Below are 24,924 nucleotides of genomic sequence, written 5' to 3'. Positions count from 1 at the left end.
GCACTTTTAGCATAGCTTAGCATAGATCATCGAATCTGATTAGACCGTTAGCATCTCTCTCAAAAAAAAAAATGACCAAAGAGTTTCGATATTTTTCCTATTTAAACCTTGACTATTCTGTAGTTACATCATGTACTAAGACGGACGGAAAAAGAAAAGTTGTTTTTTTCTGGTTATGCTCGAAATATACCATCGTGAGGTATAACATTCGTTTTAGTTGAAATTCGAAAATATTGTTTTGCTTAGTATCAGTGATTGAACCGTAAGATTTGCATTTCCATTTTGCGCACACTTTCAACTTAAGATCAGAACAAGATAAAATTAGCAACAACTTTGTGTTTTTAGCACAATCAGTCTGTTTTTATATTTTTTAAAAGCTACATATTTAACTGATCACTACTTGTATCGTTGGCCTTCTTGTCCACACGGTTGCTCGGTTTGGCGTAATGTAAGATTATGCTGGCTAGATTTCTTTTCCACTCCTGCATGTGGGACTGTAATTTATCAGACGATAGGCTATATTGTACTTACCATTTAGAACCACAAACAATTGTAAAAAAAATAACATTTGTATGTCTTCTGCAAAGCAAATAACTTCATTACACTTTATTGCAAAAATAATTTCACAATAAAAATAATCCAAAAAGTAATCTGATAACGTAATGCACGACACTTGAGTTTTACGTAAAACTCAAAATGCTCTAATGAAATATCAGATTTATCCAGTATTTGCTATAAATTGACTCAATCACATGGCCTGTATGTGTACAGTGTGAAGTGACGCTTTTCTAGTCATAAGCACTGGCACTGGCACAAAGCCGAGAGAGAATTAAATGAGGATCTTTTTGATGGTTTGTGCACATAAAAGGGCATCAGTGTTCCTGAGCTGTTCAACACACTTTCCCCATCAGCTCCTTTGCTCTCAAAGTTTTTCCATCATGGTAACAAATATTCCAAACAACAATTTTCATTTTTTCGAAGTCTTCATTATTTAATATTTCAATACATAATGAAGACTTTTACAGACTGTAACTGTAAGTCTTGAACATAAGATATCCCATAAATACTGAACAAAGGTTGCTGTATGTAAAACAATGTTTTTCATATGACATACACTTGACCAAAAGTTTTTTTTAATTTTTAATGAAGTCTCTTCTGCTCACCAAAGCTGCATTTATTTAATCAATTAAAATATTATAACAATTTGTTTTCTATTTGAATTTATTTTAAAATATAATTTATTCCTGTGATTAGGAATTATAATATCCTGATTTGCTGATCAAGATTAATTTCTGATTATTATCAATGTTGAAACAGTTTTTGCTGCTTCATATTTTTGTTGAAATCATGATACGCCATCATTCAAAAGTTTGGGATAAGAACGAAGAAGAAAAAAAAAAAGTGCTTTCTATTCATCAAATAATCCTGAAATAATTATCAAGGTTTTCATAAAAAAATGTTAAGCAGCAAAAAAAAAAAAAAAAAAAAAAAATCAACATGGAAAATAAGAACCATTATTAATAATTGAGCAGCAAATCATCATATTAGAATGATTTCTGAAAGATCATGTGACACTGAAGACTGGAGTAATGATGATGAAAATTCACCTTTGATTACAGGAATAAATTACAGTTTACAATATCAGATAGAATACAGTTAATTTAAATTGTAATAATATTTCACAATATTTCTTAAATATGTCCGTAAAGGTTTAGAATGAGACGGTAAAGTACAACTCAAGCCAAATGTGGTTCCGGTGAGAGACTGTCATTGCACTCAAAATAATAATAAGTCAAAATCATCACCATAAAAGGGCATGAATGTCCATGTGTTACGCATGACAATCCAAACCCACAGAACTAGCTTTCCTTCTGTCTCAAGTAACTGTAAAACCTGTGATATCATCTGTAATGAAACAAAGTGATTGCTTCCCTTTCCCCTTTCTCTTGAAAATGAAAACTCTTCCAAAAAATAAAACTTTGTAGATAAGTATGATAGATATTTTTTCTCCTAAAAAAACAACATTTGAATATGCCACTATACATTATGAAACTAGAATCATAAGATTATGCGCAAAAAATAAAACTTGCATAATATCTTTGTCATATCTTCCCAGCAAGTGCCTCCACGACTTTCTCAATAACGCTGGAGTCCAAGTAAGCGATGATTCCTCCCCGGTTGGCCCATCTGTCCACCCCTTGACTGTGTGTGTGTGGTTGATGGTATGTGAGTTGAGTGGTGTGACCCGTGACACACTGGCTCAGATCAGACACTCCTCCACCCAGCGCCCGCAGCACCGCATGAGGAGCGCACGAGTCCCACTTGAACGTGCTCCCCTCCGACAGCACGTACACGTCCACCCGACCCCGCACCACACACAGGAGCTTGTATCCCGCGCCCGCCGCGTACATCAGCGATCCGTTGGGAAGCGTGGCGAGCGCGTTCTTCACAGCGGGCCTCTCGCTGGAGCTCAGCAGAACCGACAAACGCTCGCTCGGAGGATTCGACGGCCGAGCGAACGAGCACACGTTCACATCTCCGTACGAGACACCCCAGATGTGCTGGCCTTTCCATCTACAATCAGGACAAAATCAGGACATTATGTAATACATTAACCAAAGTATTGGGTCATGATAGCTTCAATCTTTCTTAATGTGTTTTTGACCCACACTCGATAGCAGTGGTTAAACAATTTATTTCTTCTTGAACTTTTGTGACTCTTTCACATAAACATGCATGCACACGTACATTTGAAGCCTTTCCGAAACACATCTCTTACATTAGCCAAAACTCTCTATGTAATCAGATTTCTTTTTTGATGCAATGAGTAAAAAGTAACATGTTACAAGTAACGTGCATGATGTAATCAGATTACTTTTTTGATGTGACGAGTAATTAATATTGGAGTTACTAAAAAGTAATGCGTCAGTTTAAATAATTTGCTTAATTTATTAAACTGATGAATTAAAGTGAAGTGTAGAAAAGTAAGGCAATGTTTTGACGTGTAAATTTGTGCAGCCTTTCCAAAACACATCTATTAGCCGGTATGGATATGGTTTCTTTTTTTCAACCGTTCGGAGAATTCCGGACCGAGAACGGTTCATTATGGTGCTGTGCCGAACCAAGCTCAAGTGGGAATATAACCTGAACCGTTCGGCCAATCGGTGCAAAAGCAGCTATTGATTGTATTGGGGTTCAAATTGACATGGTTTTCACGAAATTCACCAAAAATCAACATTTTGAAAAACGGCAGAGTCAGGTAAAAACAGAAAACCTTCATTAGAGCTGGTCAAACATAATACATGAGAAATTATGAAATTTAAGACTCAAGGTTTATTTAAAATTGAAGAATATTCCATGCAAAATACTCAATTTCTTCATTTATTTGAGTTTGATAGTCAAAAAGTCTGTGCAATTATGTTTTTGGATACTATTTTGTTGCAGCACTGAAAAGAAGTGTGAGAAAACCAATACTTTTAAAGCTTGGGGACCAGATGCAGTATTTACACAAATAATGTTAGATACTATTTATACTTACTTGTAGTTTTTTGCACCCCAGTATGGAAATAGTCACTACAAGAATGTTTTAATTAAGAGTCTGTGCAGCTAATTTTGAACATAAAAATATTCGGGTCAAATTGACCTGTTTTTAGTTCTTCATTTCTCATATTTAATTTTTTTTTGTCTCTGACAAGCTACAAAAGCGGTTTTCTGTTTTTACATGAATCTTTATGGAGTTTTTTCTTGTTTATTTTTGGCGAATTGCTCTTTAAATTGACCCATTGGTTTGCATGTAAAAGCGGCCCGGTATCGTCTTAGTTTAACATGGTTGTGTGTGTATTTCTCCTACGATCTCCTGAGTTTTCTTTTATGGATTAAATAAAGACCATTTATTTTGGATACTACTTTGTTTTGTCGTGCATTCTCCACAACTCGACAGATATGAAATAAAGTAATAATTGTAGTTCTTGAAACTCTTAATCAGTATAATTTCTCCATTCTCAAATAGTTTAAGACTTAAAATTAACTGTTGGATTTTTTTAACTGCATTTGGTGTCAAACTCCTTAGAGATTTAATTAAGGTATTTATTTATTATTGTGATATTTACAAAGAGTGTAATACACCCCTTTAGCTGTGACTACACTTACACACAGTAAAGCAGCGCTCTTACCCTTTACCCGTGGAGTCTTTGCGGTTGAACGGCTGGTTTATGACACCTATGATTGGTTGGCCAGTGGCCCGTAAATAAACCCCAATCAGAACCAGAGCACACGGGAGTCCCGAAGGACAAAAGCCTTCATCCGGCTCCTCTTCCTCTTTCCCTTCAATGTACTGACTTGTCCCGTCTGTTCAAAGAAAATAACCAAATACATCTGTTGATAACCTGAACAGTTCACACACTGAGAAAAATAAGGCATTTAACTAGTTTGAACTTTTGTTTTCCATTCTACAGGTTGAAATGTTTCAAAACAAGGTTTCCAGTGTCAGCCACAGTTTCTGTAGTCATTTTTCACATAGTTTTAACATGACTATCTCCTGTACTTGCCTGCAACTAGTTCTGCAACTACTGAACAATGACACACCTGACTGACCGATTACATACACATAGTTAAGTTAATGAGACTAACCCTAACCCAATAATGAAAATTAGCCCATGATTACTCACCCTGAAGCCATCCTAGGTCTATATGACATTCTTCTTTCAGACGAATACAATCGGAGTTGTATTAAAAAATGTCCTGGCTCTTCCAAGCTGAGGCCGTATGCACCGACTTACGCCAAAAGAGTAACACTTGAACTTGACGCACAACGTAATGATGAACGCGGTTGCCCAGTCCTGTTTGTTTGAACAGCGAGAGGCGTCAAAGCTTACACTACTCTTACATCATACATGCATCACTCTTTTGGTTGATATTTTACTTAAACAAACGCAACGATTCACTTCAAAAGGCCTTTATTAACCCCTCAGAGTCGTTTGGGACACTTTTCTGATGGATAGATGCACTTGTATGGACTTCAAAAAAATTGTGCCCATTCACTCCCATTATAAAGCTCGGAAGAGCCAGGACATTTTTTAATATAACTCCGATTGTCTGAAAGAAGAATGTCATATACACCCAGGATGGCTTCGGTGTGAGTAAATCATGGGAACTTTTTGGGTGAACTATCCCTTTAAGACTAAAAATTAGATGATTAACTTGTAAGACAATGCATTACCGATGGGATCAATCCAGATGCCCACGTCGGCTGGGCTGATTGACAGCTGCAGGGATTCGGCGGATTCGTCTCTGAGCTGAAGGTCCTGATGGATGGCTTTGCTCAGGAGGGACGCGGCGGTTTGATCCCCATCCAGGACTTTAGCCAACAGAGCAGTCGTGTCCTGTTCCCGAGCACAGACCGTCACAGTAACACTCTCCCCTGATGGACATACAATCACAATTTATTCCATTAATACATTGACTAGCTCTGAGTTTGAGTGTTCTTTGCCATCACAGAACCATAGTTTAAAAAAATCTAAAAATAGCTTGGAATCACCAGTTAAATATATATATATATATATTTCAAAATCTAAAAATAGCTTGGAATCACCAGTTAAATATATATATATATATTTCAAAATCTAAAAATAGCTTGGAATCAGCAGTTAATAATAATAATAATAATAATAATAATAAATAATAATAATAATCTAAAAATAGCTTGGAATCAGCAGTAAAAAATAAATAAAATAAATAATCTAAAAATAGCTTGGAATCAGCAGTTAAATAAAATATATAATAAAAAAATCTAAAAATAGCTTGGAATCAGCAGTAAAAAATAATAATAAAAAAATCTAAAAATAGCTTGGAATCAGCAATAAAAAAGAAAAGAAAAAAATATCTAAAAATAGCTTGGAATCAGCAGTTAAAATCATTTCAGAAAATTTCAAAATTAGAATAAAACGACATGTTTTTTAGGTAGCAACGTTCTTTTGAAACTACATGGAAACATCCTAAACTGTAAATGACTATAAAACCTATGACTTTAACTATTTGCTATTCAAATTTTGACACTTTATTTTTTCATAAATGATAAACCTCAAGTTTCAGCCTACTAAATGATTATGCATGTTATATAACTGGCAGATGGCCTGAATGAAAATGCAAATTCACTCTCTAAAAGCAGGTGGCACTTATGGAAAAGTAGAAATATGGAAAATACACTTATGGAAAAATAACCGCAGTTACTCCTGTACACAAAGCATCTCTGCGCTACTTTATTAGGCATCATACAGTGAGAAGATAAAAAGAAAAAGCAATTCGAATTTTTCTGAACATTCATATAAGCCCTCATAAAAAACCTCCTTTCAAATTTCACAGAAAGCTGACGAGTTTGCAGGTATGAAGCCAGTGGAAGACAATGACACGCATCTCGTGAACGCCTCAGAACAGACATTTGCATTACTATCTCATGCTAAATATTCTTTAGGTCCTCCAATATCCTCATACTCCATAATGATATCTATGATTTTTTTTTACTATCATCTCGAAACCATTTGCCTAAAAGGTGCTCCGGCCACAACCTCCCCACTGGCTTTATCCCACCCATCTGATTTAAAAATGGTTTGCATAACCTCAAATCAAATCCTGGCATAAGCCATTTGTGTATTAGTATTATCTGGGGACCTCGTGTGATTTAGAAATGACCCATTCGCACGGGATAAGCGAAGCCTGTGATTTTACTCGAATTTACTGACTTATCTCCCGGATATGATGTCAATAGGCTATTGCTTGGAAATGTCTTGTTATTATAGGTCTAGCTGTATGAGATATCATAAACAGAAGAATGTTCCTCACCGCTGCCATACATGTCATCCATCTCCATCTAATCATTCTTTTTGTTTTTGCTCTTCTGATGGTTTTCAGCTTTCTCTTTCTGCAAATTGTATAGTTGTGTGGTGTATAGCGATATGATCCAGCACCCAAAATACTATAAAAGCACAAAAACGCAGCTTCCATTCTTCACGAAAGATGGATAAAAAGCGCACAGGAAACAAAAACCTTGAAAAAATTATATACGACCTGCCAAATCACAGAGATGCCGATTCGCAGGGGACTAATATCATCACAGGATATCTCAGTGTTCAGCGAAATATAGTAGGTTATTCACGGGGGAATTTTTACTTTATAAATGACAGACATGGCCGATTCGCACGGGATTAAGATCACAGACAAACTCCACAATTATTACAAATGACTAGAGGTCACCAGGTCAAGTCAAGTCAAGTCAAGTTTATTTATATAGCGCTTTTCACAATACAGATTGTATCAAAGCAGCTTCACAGAATTTAATTAAAATAATACATCAATGTTTGTTTCTAGTGGAAAACGTCCACGTTTGGTAATGCTGATCAATAGTATTGTTGATTGATTAATTAAATTAAATATCCCAAATATCCCCAACTGAGCAAGCCAAAGGCAACAGTGGCAAGGAACCGAAAAACTCCATCAGGTGACCTAATGGAGAAAAAAAACCTTGGGAGAACCCAGGTAATACTAGTCCCGTGGGAATAGGGCTATACACACCCCCATGAGTCAGGCTAAAAACTGTGATCGGAAACATCTGCTTGAGTTTGGTGTAAACAGTGCCTGTGACAGCACTTACAAAGGTTTTTTTCCTGCATCATGCATCTTTCTTAAAGGAACACTCCACCGTTTTTTCATATTAAACTATGTTATTCCCTTAACTAAGACAAGTTGATACATACCTCTCTCACCTCAGTGCGCGCACTCAATCGCTCTGGCGCGCAGCGACACTTTGATAGCACTTAGCTTAGCCCAGTTCATTCATTAGGGACCAAACAGAGATGAAGTTAGAAGCGACCAAACACCGCCACTTTTTCCTTATTTAAATACAGTTACACGAGTAGTTACACGACCAAGTATGGCGACACAAAATAAAACGTGGCGCTTTTCTAAGCGGGTAAAAAGGATAACTATAATGTATGGCGGAATAGCACTTCGACTCGGCGCTGTAAAAAGTCACGTTGGTTTTAATGACAGAAGTGAGAGGGTGAGGATTTTTCAGGCGTGACTTTTTACAGCGCCGAGTCCCAAGTGCTCCCGAGTCCCAAGTGCTATTCCGCCATACATTATAGTTATCCTTTTTACCCGAGAGAGTAGGGCTGGGCGATATGGACCAAAAGTCATATCTCGATATATTTAGGCTAAATATCGATATATTTGATTGTGTTCAATCTGCTTAAATATAGGTAAAATTTAAATTTACTTAATCCATTTGTGTTGGATTACATGAATGATTTGTGTTGCATTAACTGAAACTGGGCGGTGCTTGTAAGTTCCCAGCATGCTTTGCATATGGCTGAATTAAGAGAGAATAAATGTTGAAATTAAGTGTTATTTTATGTGTTTTTGAGAAAATTAGAAAAGGGGAAGACTTGATAGTGTGTAATTGTGTTTAATGTTCAATTACATTCAAATTATTAGAACCATTTAAATTACAGAGGGTTACCATTGTGGAGAAGAGTGGAGCATTTGGTTAGGTTGTGGACTGATTCAGAAAACACTAATAGTAAATGCTTTGGCTGAAAGAGTGTGTAAACTTAGCATTTAAGATTGGTTCATGCACTGAAAAGATATCAGTTTATAAAGATATTAGTTTATATTTAGTATAATTTGCTTTGTTGATTGAACATGAATAGTCTGTGTTATTTAAACGTGAATAATTTGTGTTGATGGAACACAATTGTGTAAGTGGCTACCAAAGCAAACAATTTGTGTGCAACCAATGTCCACTATTCAATTGAGTAAATCCAATTAATTTTTTTTTTAGTGTAAGTTAGGGCTGCACGATTATGACAAAAATCATAATTGCCGATTGTTCCCTTCGAATTGTAATTGCGATTTATTAATTATGATTATCAAAGTTTACATTGAATATATATAAACAAATTTTGTGTAAACATGTTATAATTTGCATATACAGTATATATATATATATATATATATATATATATATATATATATATATATATATATATACACATACATACATACATACATACATATATATACATGCATACATACACATATATATATAGGCAAATTATAACACGTTTACACAAAATTTGTTAACACACACAACAACTGTTCCCCTTTTACTTAACATAAATTGTAAGAATATGACTAATAGTAAAGACTAGTACTAATAAATAAACATTAGGCCTATGCTAAAGCTATTAAATAGCAGTCCCAAACTAGTTTTTGTTAATACAATGTTGGTATGAGCCACTACAGTCATTTAAAAATATAAAAAATTACACAAAGAAAAATAAAGTGGCATTTTGGGGTTAATATGGAAACGACAGTTACCATGGTGAATACACAATATTAACAATAACTGTTAATGAAACATGGAAACTGCTCCTGGCGAATATAATGAAAATCAAACCTGCATTACTTTTATTTTGTGTAATTTACAACGTAACAGTGTTGCATGCTCGTAGTTTCTTTGGCACTTTATAGGCGATACACAGCGCGCGCCACCGCATTTGCGCGTGCAATTGAAGAGTGTTCGCTACGAGCACAGTATAACGGCTGAAAGGACAAGAAAGGACAAGAAAGTCAGTTTTTCTAAGGTGAAAGACTCTATTGCAGCGTACACTTATGTCACTGGGTTTTCTGAAGTAGTCATGATTAGCCTCTCATAACATAACATGCGCTTAACACGCACGCAGAGTGGAAAAGGAGGAGATGGCGCGGGGAGCAAGGATCACAGCGCAAATTTGAACTATATCGATATATGCGATATGATCTAATTCCATATCGCATTTCAAAAATATATCGATATATTTTTTATATTGATATATCGCCCAGCCCTACGAGAGAGGTATGTATCAACTCGTCTTAGTTAAGGGAATAACGAAAGGAGTGTTCCTTTAACAGGGAGTCCCACAGGGCTCTGTACTAGGCCAATCCTATGTTGTCTACAACAGAATGCTTGGATCCTTTATGAAATTATATAGTTTCTTTCTTATATCACTGCTACAAGGACAGCACACCTCAACATACCGTACTTCAACTCAGAATTTAACCTGTTTTAACGTTCGCATAATTGTATCTGATTCTACTTTTCCAAATAATCATCTAAACAACTTCTGCATGCAAAGAAATGTTCATTTAGATTGTCACACAACCCACAATATGCCAGCTTTCCATATTTCAGTTGAGTTAAATTCACTATGAAATGGACAATTCTTGTTTTTTTTATGGAATATTGCAGCATTTATTATAAATGATTAATTTGTGCACATTATTTTTTTAAATGCATGTGCCTCGTAACTTTATTTTTCAGTCCTGTTCCCCATGTACATACTGTTGGAGACTTCTTTTCCTTCATCAAAGCAAAACCAGGAGATGTTGGGATCACGTTCAAACAGAAGTTATTCTTTATTGAGAACTTCGCTGTACGTTGCTGCAGTCATCCAACAAATCTGACGTAACTTTACATGGTATCTTATAGGCATTCAGTGGGCAGTCCTTAAAGGTGCTGACAGTCCTTAAAAGTCTTGACCTTACACACAGCCTTAGGGAAGACCACTAAATCTAATCATCTAAAGACAATAGAGGCAATTACCCCCAACTGAGATAATGGTACCCCCCAAACTGTATAAACACATGGTCACGAGAACTAAGACTAGGTAAACATTCACACAGTTCAACTCTCAGTATGAAGATCAAAGACTAAAAAAACCCCTTCAAAGGAAATTATGTTGAATCTAATCAGTAAATGGATGCCCTCATGTTCACCGTGAATGCCCAATACAGTATAGTTCACCTTAGTTTTTTATGCGATGTTATGTAAGGAAGTAGTATCAGCAGATCTAAAACATATTCTTAAATTTGTAATCCTACAATACTATGTACTTATTATAGTAATTACAATAACCGGGTAATAACTAAGTAACGTACTAAATAATGTGCAACCCTTTCAGTGACATCTCTTTTCTTCTCTGATCACGTTTACGGTGTTTACTAGCGCCAGCCCAGGGCGAGGCAAACTGTCAATCACATGAGATCCACCAACAGCAAACCATCCAACCAACTCCCTATGGGCAAAATCAAGCAACCCCCCACCCACCACCCACCCACATTTGTTATTTTTCCAGAAGCCGTTCCACTCGGATACATGGAAGAAAAGACCATCGCATGTCTACCGTTTCATGCTGACTTAAAGAGTCAAAGATCAAGTGCCACAAGAGCGGTGAATGACATTTAAATATAATTGCATATTGAAATCCTTTCAAATGCAGCACAATTAAAGAAATTACAGGGTAACTCACCGAGCCCGTTCTCAAACTTGTTTGACTCCTCTCCATGAATAAAGCCTGTCAATTCTGGAAACTATAAACAAAGCAAGAATGAAGAATGTTTAGCCCTCAACAGAAACTGAAGAATGTTTAGCCCTCAACAAATCAGTTTAATTCAAATGAATTTTGATCTCAATGAAAGCTTTATTTTTGAGAACCTGGGCACAAACATCATGGCGAATCATTTCCTGTATCACCACATCAGCAAGCGTCTTGAAGTCCTGGACGAATTTCTTGTTTTTGTCAGCTCCTGTCTTTTCCTGTACGAGGAGCTCAAAAAGAGACGCTTCTTGACGACAGACGCGAGCCACATTTGCAGCTTTTTCTGCCACGCTCAGGAGCGACCGCAGCAACTCTGCCATACTGGAGACCTGTGAATCACACATACATAAGATCAGCTGTATAGATCTCATAGTCATAATGATGCTGTTCAACCCCTTAAGTGCCCATTTTATGTTAACCCATAACCCATTTACCACATAATGGTTTTGCATAACCATTAAAATACACATTCCGAACTTAAATGGTTGTAATTCAAGAATGCTTTGGAATATTAGACGTAAGATTGGACTTGTTTTAAAGGTCCCGTATTATGCCCCTTTTCACAAGATGTAAAATAAGTCTCTGATGTCCCCAGAGTGTGTATGTGAAGTTTCAGCTCAAAATACCCAACAGATCATTTTTTACAGCATGTTTAAATTGTCATTTTTTTGGGGCACAGAAAAACTGTTTTAGTGTGTGCCCTTTAAATGCAAATGAGCTGCTGCTGGACGACCCAGGGGGCGGAGCTTCATGAGCTCGCGCTCAATCTCAGGACAATTTCATCTCACGGAATGATGATAATATCAGAAACTCTCAGTAACGGTGTTCATTTCGAGTCGGACAATAATGCCTACAGAGTCAGAGTGCTGTATAGAGATGAAACAGGTATAGTTTAGTAGTTTAATTACGGTTATTATAACGTATTTGTCATCTGCTTGTATGTATCCATTATTTATTAATAGCCTACAAGTCTGCTGTCTGAATGATCAAACATATACTGATGAGTTTAATAAAGTTTATTGTACATCACACAAAAGATGAAGCGTCAGTTTTACTTCAGAAAATCACCGTAAGAGCTGAGTAAACACAGTAAGTTATAAGAAGTGCGCATCAACATAAACGAATTTCGGTAGAGTTGAGGGAGCATTCCTGTGGGCGGAGGTTAGTCAAAAAACGGTTCTAGTGACGTCATTAAAGAAGGAAGTAGAGGGATGTAGTCCAAACGGGCCGTTCGATGTAGGCGACTTCTGTTAAATAAAATATCTCGCTTGGCATTGAACTTTATAATTTTACAGATATTATTTATGCTCTAACAGCAACATTACACACTAACTAAAGTTTGAAACATGGGATCACGAAGAACGGGACCTTTAAAAAAGACATTTGGCAGATTTTTGTAAATGTGAAATAAATTAAGAAAATGAAACAGAAAAAAAGTTATACATTTTGAGTTTATGAAAATGTACTATGTAAAAATGTAATTCTTCATATTTTATATCAAATATATATTTTCAAAACATGTTGTAAGAAAATCAAAGCCAAAAATCTGAACAAGTTGTGTTCCTAATTTTAGGTTGATATCTCAAAAAAAAAATAGCTTTCAGTAAGATTCTTTTTTTTTTTTTTTTTTTTTAAGTATGTCAGTTTCAACACTAAATAGGTCAAGAGAAAATAAGGTCATGCGCTTCAAAAATATTATCAACCTAAAAAAAGAGCTCCAACTGGGACAAAAGCTTTAAGATCACGACGAACAACCGAGGACAACAACAGACAAGATGTCTTTGTGCAAATCAAAACACAGGAAATGCCTCACAGATGTAGAACATATGGGTTTACCGAGTGTCATGCGCCTATATAGTTGCAAAGACATTAGATATGCCATCATAACACTGAAGACAAATGTAATGTAAAGTGAATTTAAACAGTGAGTGTACTACGAATGTACAAATGCATGCTTCAACTTTGGACTCAAATATTGGGAATGGTGCAAATAAATGCAAATAGACATGCAAATGTATGACATCAATACATAATGAAAATGATATCAGGATATAACGTTACTTAAAACGATATTTTAATGATTACTTTAAAAAGCAATTCACAGCAGTGGTGAACGAATATTAGACATTTTTTCATAATGTACAGTGTAACATTATGAAAAAAATGTCTAATATTCGTTCACCACTGCTGTGAATTGCTTTTTAAAGTAATCATTAAAATATCGTCATTATGTCACCTTTACAGACACGCAAAAACAAAGACACAGAACCCAAGCACGTATGCATGAAGACACACACACACACACACACACACACACACACACACACACACACACACACACACATCTGTATAGAATCACTTGTATTTGTATTATTGACTTGCATTATTATTATTATTATTATTATTATTATTATTGGACTTGTATTATTACTGGATAGACCTAACATTAACAAATAAAGTAAACACATAATAATTGCAGCTCATACCGTTGAAATTATTCCGCAGTGTTGTCCTCGAGTTGAAGTCGCGCGCTTCCTATGTCACTGTAACTGAATCTGATCCTGTGTCTGAGGGCGCGCGCACACATCATCTCAGGAGCGCGACCTGCGGATTCTTCTAACTCAAAATAACGGAAACGCCTCGGAAATGAGCGCATTTCCCCGCCTTTCCACTGCACACGTCATTCGCATGCGATTGTCGCATTCGCCCCCTAGCGACAGTCGCTCGGAACTCCCTTGGCTATTCACAATGGTAAAATGAATGATTTTAATTAATGTAATGCATGCATGCATGAATATATCCACACAAAACAAATGACCCTCAACACATCTAAAATAAAAACACAGTCGATTTTATAGAGCTATAATAATCAATAAAAATATTGATTTAATAATTATAAAATAATTATTTCTGCCTTAATTATTAATAACCTCCATTTTACAGAAATGTCGTTTACAGAATAAGGTTAGAGTTAAAATATTGGTAATTCTAGCTTCGCGCTCATTGTTTTGATTAGAATACATCACATCCGGTCGACCGGTCGCATACGGTCTAGCCGCAGAAGTTCAGATATTTCAACATATCCGAAGCTCAAAACGGATCCGAAATTTCCGCATACGCATATGATCGGAACATAGCCGTTAAATATGGCGGACGGTCCCATAGGAGTGTCGTAACTCTGTTTTTCAGCGGCTCTGGACCGGAACCTCACGCAGCTCCCGTACTACTCTCCATTGGAAATGAATGACTTCCGGTCCCGACGGCTGTTCGCTGTCATGTCCTGTGGAAAGGCGGCTTCAGTGCAGGAGGAGGAGGAGCTCGTTCATCAATACCGCCCTCTGCAGGAGACGAACATGCATTTCATTCTCATAAACTAAGTTTTAATCAATAATTCAATGACTGGAACAACCCGGGACGTGCAGAGAGTTCTTCTTCTTCTGGTGTTTTATGGCGGATTGGCAAGCCAACGTAAAAGGTGCATTACCATTATGTGGAGTGCACATAGTTTTGGAAGAATTGAAAGAAATGAACGAGGGACAAAAAATAATATAAAAATAAATAAATTATAGCCTAAATAAAAACACACACACACACACAACAGCTAGATTCTATTTATTGTTCCCGTTTTTTTGACATTTAAATAATAACTCTTGATTGTCTTGCCTCGTTTCCTAATAATAGTCTACTTTTATTGATTTCCCATCCATCCTAATTCTTGAATTAACTGTCGTCTCTCCCTTACATGCAGCACACTCAAAAATAATATGCTGCACTGTTTCTCTGGATCTCCGCATTTGTCACAATTTCCTGTTTCATGTTTCCCTATTTTATAAATTTAATGCAGTGTGACCAATTCTTAACCTTGAAATAATTATATATTTTTTCCTATTTCCATTTATTTTCCTCTCATTTCCAACACACTCCTGAATCTGATAAAGATGTCTTGCTTTAGATTCATTATTCCATATCATTTGCCATTTCGTACTAATTTCGATTGATGTCAATCTCTTGATTTTCTGATGATACATTAATTTCCATTTGTGGATGATTTAATGCTTTCTTTGCCAGCTTACTTCCTCATTTCCATCCACACCCAGAGCAAGTACCAATACCACTAACTGCCTTGTTCTAAATAGACATTGTAAAACTTAAAATATTAAATCTTGCCGAGTTTCAGATTTTCATGCAGAGAGTTGGGGCTCAAATGTAAAAAAGGGGCATATATATGCTCATCAAGGATGCATTTATTTGATCAAAAATACAGAAAAAACAGTAATAATATGAAATATTACTTCAATTTAAAATAATGGTTTTCTATTTTTTAATATACTTATAACCTCTGATACTTTTTTCAGGATTCTGAGTTTAAAAAGTTAAAAAAAAGAACAGAATTTATTTCAAATAGAAATCTTTTGTATACAAAAGTTTGGGGTCAGTTATTTTTATTTATTTTTTTAAATAAATTAATACTTTTATTCAGCAACAACAATGTGAGAACATGAAAATATACTTTTTAAAGATTACTTTATTAATGGGATTCATAAGTTAACTCAAATGTAACTTAAGTGCTTGAAAAGCTAAGCTATATTTTTGTAATGTATTTAAATAGGGTGATATCAGGCAAATTGGGCCACTTTTTGGTTAATCGCTTAAATTGGGACATTAACAAAAAACCTGTTCATAAGATTAATAAGGACTGTTTTTTAAATATTTTTGTGTTGAATTGATGTAATAAAATATAATTGTTCAGGCCCTACAGGGATTGAAACATAGCTTTCCCACATTTTTTGAGCAGTGTTCAGTTAGTGATAACACTTAGTGCTCCAAGCAGACACATAATTGTGACCCCAGTCAACCCTGGGGTTGTGCTGGGTGAGCCAGGGATGACCGAGGACCACCGGAGTATGAGGAGAGTCAAGGAGTAGGAATGAGAGTTCTTCTGTATGATTGCCTGAGGTTATGAGTGTCAGATAATCAGTAGTGAGTGTAATGACTGGTAGTTCTTGTCCGTTGAGTGCGTTGACAGAAATCGGGTTCGTGAGTGGTATGATGGGGATTTGCAGCTTACGTGCCAATGATAAATCCATGAAATTCCCCTCGGCCCCAGAATCCAGGAGTGCGTGACAGTTGTAGAATCGGGTCGCCCATTGCAGTCTCACCGGGAGGAGAGTGGAGGAGGTCTTGCTGGTGGAGATCCCGCCCGACTCTACGCACCTGCATGGGCTCGTGATCGAAGGTTGGGCTGACCGTATCACCGCCACTGGCTCGAGGGGCTGCGAAGGTCTCCGGAACCAGGGTCCTGCGGGAATGTTGTTCCACCCGCTGCAGTCGGGCATCCACCCGGGCCAACTCGATGAGTCCATTAAGATCCTTCGGAAGATCCAAGGCATAAATCTCCCGCTGGATACGGTCAGCCAGCCCATGCAGGAACCTATCCCACTGCGCCTCCTCGTTCCAGTGACACTCCGCGGCGAGGGTGCGGAACTCAATCGAATAGTCGGTGACTGATTGGCTTCCCTGGCGAAGATCAGCTAGTTGACGTGCAGCTTCTCTTCCAGCCACCGCTCGATCGAACACCCTCTTCATCTCTGCCGCGAGTGACTGGAACGAGGAACAGCATGGATCTCGATTCTCCCACACCGCCATTCCCCACTGAGCCGCACGTCCAGACAGTTGGGTAAGAACCAGAGCCACCTTGGCTTCTTCAGAAGCAAAAGTCTGAGGTTGCAGAGCAAAAAACATGGAACACTTGGTTAGAAATGCTCTACATAGTTGAGGCTCACCGCTGTACCTCTCGGGGGCAGGTAATCTCGGCTCATGTGGATGGTTGGTCGGCGGGGGTGTAGATGGAGTTGGCGGTGTGGGTGGCGCAGTGGGAGTCGCTAGATCTTGAATCCGCTGGCTGAGCTCGGACACCTGCGCTACCAAGGCTTGCACAGCGCGTCCAGTCAGGGCTAAATTTCCCTCCTGCTGGTCCATCCTCGTAGCGCTTCTGGACAGGAATTCGGCCAGGTCTGGGGTTCTCGCTGCATCCATGATGGTCAGATCGTTCTGTAACGTTTCAATGAAGACAGAAGATGCAACTGCAAGAACTCAGATTTATTGAATGAACACGTAGAAGGAGCAATCAAACACACAATCCAATAATCCCTGGTAGCGCAGGGGGCAGATGGGCAACCCGAATTCCATGGCGTGATGAGAAGAGATGATATCCTTAGATGAAGCAGGCTGACAGGAACACAACACGAACCCGTGATGTGAAGAGACGAGACAGGATCCTTGGACGAAGACAGGCAGACAGAACTCAACATGAACTCCAAACGGGAACCGGGAACACCAACGAAGACCACACTGCACAGGGATAAATCCCACAACGATCTGACAAACACAGGACGAAAGACCATGAGCTTAAATAGAGATCGCTGATCAGAATCAGCTGGCGCTGATGACAATCAGCGGCTGATCAGCGACCACGCCCACACACACATACACAAACACAGCGCGAGAAAGAGTCAGTGAATTCATGAACCGTGACAGACAAGTACACAGCAAACAGTGTTGCAATTGCAGTCAAAAATGAAGACTGGACACTCACAAATAACACGGCCCTCTATGCTTATCCATCGTACACCATTTGTCTGCTCTGTCATACCTAAAATAAAAACAGCAAAAAAATAAAAATAAGACAAAAATATAACAACAATAACGAAAACATTGGCACAACTCATTTCAAGATTTGCCTTTGAGAAGACTTCATTGTAAGGGATAGTTCGCCCAAAAATGAAATTCTGTCATAATTTACTGCTGAACACAAAGGAATATATTTGGAAGAAACCAAACAGTTGTGGGACACCATAGTATTAGCATAGTATACTTAGTAATTCCATAATAGGAAAAAAATACAACAGTGTGTAGCATTCAGCAGAGCAAAGAAATGTTTGGAACAACATGAGCGTGAGTAAACAATGACAGAATTTTCATTTTTGGGAGAACTTTTCTTTAACAGTGGTATACAATAGAAATGTTTTTATTTTTTATTTTATCTCCCCCATTTGTCAATGTTTCTTCTTAACATCCTTATAAGACACTAACCTAGCAAAATGAGACGAGGACTTGCAGGTAGATTAAGTTTCTTCTCAACATCAGCTGTAGATGCAGCAACCTGTAGAGGACACACAATACACAAGTCAGAATACAAAATATCACTTAGTAAAGAAGAAAGAAGAAAGCTAAATACTCACATCTACATGCAACACAAGTCCATCTTCATGTTCCTGAAAATGGGACGTTAGGAGCTTGATATGCAGGTGTGCCATCTCGGTGTTTTCAGGCTGGAACAGGGACATCCTTCACCTTTTCATTCTTTGATTTGAATATAATACAATTTGGATTACCCCGAGTAGCTTTAGAGAAGACTTGACATTTAATCAGTGCAGAAAACTTCCAATGAGACAGACGTGTGCAATTCACTCGTGCTCAAGAACCTAACGTTAGCTGTTCCACCATCCCCCACCGTGTAAAAAAAAAAGCATACTGACAAAAGGCGGCAAATTCAAAACCTACCTCATAAAATAATACAACGAACGCACTTATTTTACATTTCCCTCTAGAGCAGGGGTGGGGAACGTCCGGCCCCCGGGCCGTAACCGGCCCGCAAAACAGTCTGATGCGGCCCGCGAGTCAATTCCAAAAAAAAAAAAAAACCTCCAGAAACAAAAATCTCAGCAATTACTTTTCCTGTGATAGAAAACACAAAATAGACAAAGTGGCAAGCAGCACGAGTCCACGAGCCGTGAGAGCAGGGCGTGGCCAGTAGCGCGAGTGTTAATGAGTCACCTGAGTTCAAGTTCAAGCACCGGTTTCAAGTTTCTGACGGATGAACTTCGGGGGCGCGCGCGCCGCACCGGTTTCAAAAAAATAACGCAGTCAACACCGCCGCACAGTCTTCTGTCAGACCAGGGGTCTCATTTATAAAACTGTGCGTAGGAACCTTACTAAAAGTGTACGTGCGCCTGAAAGCCAAAAATGACGTACGCAAAAAAATATTCAGACTTATAAAACCGTTCGTACGCCAGAACCTGCGCAGAATTCACTTTATAAATGCCAGTCAGCGGAAGATTGTGCGCACATGCGTCTCCTCCCCGAAATAACCATATATGGAGCTTACAACGCCTAGTTTTACTATGCAGATCCTCATCTGCATATCGTTTGCATATGATTATTCATCCACGTGATAACGTTTAACGGTACAAGACACATTACATTAATAAAAATCATGTACTTGCCTATCCTTGTCTTGTTTTTGAATACATAAATCAAATAGTGTAAAAAACATTTCATCTTTTCCACTGGCCGAATTGTATTTTTAATTGATTTATATTTTTAATGGAAACAGATAGGCCTTGGGCATTATTTGCACGAAACTATTTTCTCAGACAATCTTGTATTATCATGATAAGCAATTATCTGTGGTTAAAACATTAAAACACAGCACGCTACAGGAAAAGTGTTCAAAAACATCGCATCCACAATAAATATTTCTATTGATTGAATTTGAATATAAAAAATGTTGTATCTTCACAGTAATGATTTCATGTTTAAGTGTTCTCCATTAATTTGAATGGCATATTTAATCTAAATGTTTATATCAGAAGTAAAACATAGTTTAAATTATTATTTTATTTATTTAAACTGTTATTTGCGTCAGTTTAACTAAACGGCCCAACGCGCTCGCTGGCGCGGACATTTAAGAAGGGATGGATATTTCCTTCAAGTGACAGGCTTGGTGAGTGAAAGTATATTTGTATTATCTTGTATTTCTTTAGATTTTCTGTCTAAAAGTGAACAAAAAGACGCTTAACTCCAGCTCACCATCGGTGTCGCCAAACTGCTCCATCTCCAAAACGTTCGTACGCATGGGTCAGAGTTTGCGTGCAGGTGCGCAAATTTTCCCGTCAAGTTTGTTTTTATAAATCACAACTTATGCGTCGGAAGCGGCGTACGCACATTTTCAGCCACGTTTTGTGCGTACGCAACGGTTATAAATGAGGCCCCTGGGGTCTCATTTATAAACGTGGCGTACGCACAAAACAAAACAGGCCCTGAAAGAGGCGTACGCCACTTCCGACGCATAAGTTGTGATTTATAAAAACAAACTTGACGGGAAAATTTGCGCACCTGCACGCAAACTCTGACCCATGCGTACGAACGTTTTGGAGATGGAGCAGTTTGGCGACACCGATGGTGAGCTGGAGTATGTCTTTTTGGTCACTTTTAGACAGAAAATCTAAAGAACATTAAACATATACAGAAAGATAATACAAATATAATTTCACTCACCAAGCCTGTCACTCGAAGCAAATATCCATCCCTTCTTAAATGTCCGCGCCAGCGAGCGCGCTGGGCCGTTTAGTGAAACTGACGCAAATAACAGTTTAAATAAATAAAATAATGATTTAAACTATGTTTTGCTTCTGATATAAACATTTAGATTAAATATGCCATTCAAATGAATGGAGTTAAACACTTAAACATGAAATTATTACTGAGAAGTTACAACATTTTTATATTCAATCAATAGAAATATTTGTTGTGGATGCAATGTTTTTTGAACACTTTTCCAGTGGCGTGCTGTGTTTTAATGTTTTAACCACAGAGATAATTGCTTAAATCATGATAATACCAGATTGTCTGAGAAAATAGTTTCGTGCAAATAATGCCCAAGGCCTATCTGTTTCCATTAAAAATATAAATCAATTAAAAATACAATTCGGCCAGTGGAAAAGATTGAGAAAAACTTTCTCTGAAATGTATTTTACACTATTTGATTTATGTATTCAAAAACAAGGCAAGGATAGGCAACTACTTGATTTTTATTAATGTAGCCTAATGCGTCTTGTACAGTTAAACGTTATCACGTGGATGAATAATCATATGCAAATGATATGCAGATGAGGATCTGCATAGTAAAACTAGGCGTTGTAAGCTCCATATATGGTTATTTCGGGGACGAGACGCATGTGCGCACAATCTTCCGCTGACTGGGATTTATAAAGTGAATTCTGCGCAGGTTCTGGCGTACGAACGGTTTTATAAGTCTGAATATTTTTTTGCGTACGCCATTTTTGGCTTTCGGGCGCACGTACACTTTTAGTAAGGATCCTACGCACAGTTTTATAAATGAGGCCCCAGATGTTGTCAGGCTATATGCCAGCCAGTAAAACTCAGAAAAACTAACTTACGTCGTGCCAGCCGTTTGCTCGCGGCGCGCACTCTTCAATCACGCAAATGCCCTGTATCATGCAAAATAAACTACTATGTAACGTTGTGTTCTGTCGTCAATTAAGTATTGAAATAACCAAAAGCGAGATTAAAGCTGCGTCAAAACTCTATGTCGGGGCTTTTGTATTCCTTTGTAGGCTACATAAATGTTACACATTTTGGCGTAGCCCTACTCAATTTTCATTATTAATTCTAACATTTTATCAATATTGCAAAGTCATCAAAACTGACTAAATATTTTGTGACCAAAAATGTGAAAAATAGGCCTAGGCTACATCTAGCCTAAATGATCGTTCATGACATTCTTTTAAATATAAGCAACCCAATTTGTCTAGATCTGTATTATTTCCTTTGTATAATGAGCTTATATATTGCTGCACAGTCGTGTGATTTAGTCTGCTTGATTAACATTATTACAATGTATTCCTATTTAACTCTGACATGTAGCCTATATATAAGGTCCTCGAATGTGTTCGAATATTTCACCAGCATCAGCCTTTTCACAGTTTGTATCACTCCGCTTGTCTGTGTTTGCGCAACTTGCATCATTAAGCCAGTAGGTGGTGACAAGTGACTGTCTTTATGAGTGAACAATTGAAATTTAATTGAACTGATTTAATAGTGCCAAAAACATTGATTAACTCCAAGAAAGAAACAAGTTTCTGAAACCAATCTTTAATGCTAAAAAGTTTACATCTATGCAAAATAATCCTTGAAAGATTTCTCATTTAAGGCCATTCCTGTTTGGAATATGTGATTGTGTATTGTCAACAATAAGCAGAAACATTTTGCATTTCCATTTTCTAGTGTGGATCATTCATTTCAACATTTATCCTCATTCTCATGTTTAAGAATCTGTTATCTGCTTGACAAATAATTGATGCTACTGCCCACTGACATGCTTTTAAAGCTATTGTTATCAAAAAATGTTGGCCTTCAAACACCTTAAAATGCACATATGTAGGTCAGAGGACTCAAAATTTTCTCGGGGGGGGGGGGGGGGGGGGGGATGGGTGCATTCTCGGGGGGCCCCCGAACCCCCCTAACTACCTCACCTTTGAATGTATGTGTCTGTGTGCTAATATGGGCTGGTGTGGCTACAGTGCGAGGGCTGAATTTTTTAACCAGTCTGCCCCCTGCATATAGGCCTAAAATATACATTATTCTCTGTATCGAATCATGTTATCTTGTTACCCACCCCCAGTCCCTAATGTTTCGGGCTCAGCCCCTGGTGTAGGAGCCATACATTGGGTTTGATTAGTCTTTCATGATATTTCTTCTTTCCTTCTATACTGTTGTGTATGTGCACGAGTGGTGTGACGTCATTTGTAACTATGTACACTGTGAACAAGGTGGATTGCTGGTCAAAAAAGGATTGTATTCCCTGCTAGGCTCAGTGGTACTTTCACATAAGGTGATCGTACTGGTTTGTTTGTTTTATTACTCTTTGTAGTATTTTGGTTCGTGCGTCAAGCGGGTGAAGCATTGCGCTTGGCAGGGACGTGCACAGACATTTTGAGGGGCAGGGGCTCAAGTGAAATAAAGGGCACTTCTCATAATTACATATTTTTTTTCTTTTTTTAAACAAAAAAGTGTATATATATATATATATATATATATATATATATATATATATATATTAACGCAACTCTGACTTCCTTTTAAAAAAAAAAAAAAAGTAAAATGTTAATTAATTTTATCTTCCTCAAACTCACGCAATTGTTGCATTTTCAAAAGATTTCTACAAAATAATCAGTTTAGACAGAAACCATGGTCTCCTTAGTATTCACTAGGTTAATAGAGCAGCAAAGGAAACCATTCCACAATGTGCATGTTTTGAAAACATTTTCTATGCTACTAGTTTCAAGTATATATAAAGAGTTCAGATGCAAAAGCCTCTAAGTGCCATCTGAAATTTTCTTCTAAAATTAGCATTTTTTTTCAAGCTCGTATATTTAAGTTCAGTAATTTAACTTAAATGACAATTAATAGGTAATTTTCATTGCCAGTAATGTGAAATAAGTGAACATAAACATACAAGCTTGATAAAAATGATCATTATAGAAGGAAATTTCAGATGGCACTTAGAGGCTTTTTCATCTGAACTCTTCATATTTAGAATAACCTAAATAACTGCATCAAGCAGAGGGGCGTGTTTTACTAATAATTTGTTTATTTTTGCACAAGGCACTACATCGTTTAATTATTTTGGTGTTATCAGAATACGTAACACTTTAAACTTACCAAAATAATTGAGTAAAAATTCAATAAAAGCCAATGTCATGTATGTATTTGTGGTTGTATGGAATACTATTTTATAAAGGTTTAGAGGAAATAAAAAAAGTTAAATTACTTATAAATAAAAAGTTAATTTATAAATATTGTTATTTTTAATGTTTAATGTTAACTTATTTCTACTCAGTTTTATTTATTAATGTACCAGATGCAGTTACTCAGATTTACTACATTTTTTAGAGTGTATCCTCCATCTGTTTGCATCTGTAGATTTCTTCTAAATTCATCAATTTAGATTTCTAAATTTCAGGGGGAAAGACTCTTGATGTAAGTCATTACTGGGGACGTTCTGTATGCAAATTAGGCGTCAACTAGTTAAAATGCGCACATTTGCATCGACAGGGCAATGCAGGTAAATAGGATAAACAAAATAACTAAAGCATATCACCTGGTGTTGATATATGCTTATTTTATTAACTTATTTTATTACATGGCTTGGTTGAATTCTAATGTAGAATGCGGTCTGTTATTTCTTGATAACAGACCGCTGTGCAGAGTATAAGAGTATAACAGACCGTTGCCATTAAAAACAGAGCGTTGCTATGGACTCATAGGATTCTAACCGTAGAGACGGAGCGGACTATTTTCTTTAGCGGAAGCAATACAATCGGTTTAACAATCGGGGGAGGGGGAGAGGGAGAGGGAGCGCTTCAGAACTCCTGACCTGATATTTATACTATTCTTCAATAAATATATTTGTTTGACAGGGAAGCTGTGCGCAAACAGAAATATATATTTTTCAAAAAAAAAAAAAAAAAAGCACCCCAGAAAAAAGGGCACTTTCTTTCCAGGAATAAAAAGGGCAGGTGCTCAAGCCCCCTTTGATGTCTATGTGTGCACGTGCCTGGCGCTTGGGAGTGCCGCCGTAGTTCTGGTCCCAAGACGGTTGGTCTGGTTCAAGACTATCGGTATAGAGGTACATAAATACCCACCGCTA

At 37.3% G+C, this 24,924-nt stretch overlaps 2 protein-coding genes across 2 annotated transcripts; both read right to left on the bottom strand.

The window, feature by feature from the left end:
- Positions 1 to 591: 591 nt before the first annotated feature.
- inpp1 (inositol polyphosphate-1-phosphatase) lies at positions 592 to 14,653 on the bottom strand. The gene is made up of 6 exons (XM_084100335.1): positions 13,898 to 14,653; positions 11,528 to 11,740; positions 11,343 to 11,403; positions 5,219 to 5,419; positions 4,173 to 4,347; positions 592 to 2,574 (listed from the first exon to the last, which is right to left on the bottom strand). Exons 2-6 carry the CDS (start codon positions 11,729 to 11,731, stop codon positions 2,103 to 2,105), a joined length of 1,113 nt encoding a protein of 370 aa, XP_083956461.1. The 5' UTR covers positions 11,732 to 11,740; positions 13,898 to 14,653; the 3' UTR covers positions 592 to 2,102.
- A 1,822-nt stretch (positions 14,654 to 16,475) lies between these two features.
- Positions 16,476 to 18,031, bottom strand: LOC311074957 (uncharacterized protein; the record flags this gene model as incomplete). Its single annotated transcript, XM_084102003.1, has 2 exons — positions 17,549 to 18,031; positions 16,476 to 17,462 (listed from the first exon to the last, which is right to left on the bottom strand). The coding sequence occupies exons 1-2, from the start codon at positions 17,813 to 17,815 to the stop codon at positions 16,476 to 16,478; spliced, it is 1,254 nt and encodes a 417-aa protein (XP_083958129.1). The 5' UTR covers positions 17,816 to 18,031.
- Positions 18,032 to 24,924: the final 6,893 nt, after the last annotated feature.

This window comes from Abramis brama (genome assembly GCF_963993115.1).
Source record: "Abramis brama genome assembly, chromosome: 23".
Lineage (NCBI taxonomy): Eukaryota > Metazoa > Chordata > Actinopteri > Cypriniformes > Leuciscidae > Abramis > Abramis brama.
This window is presented reverse-complemented; position numbering and strand designations above follow the sequence as displayed.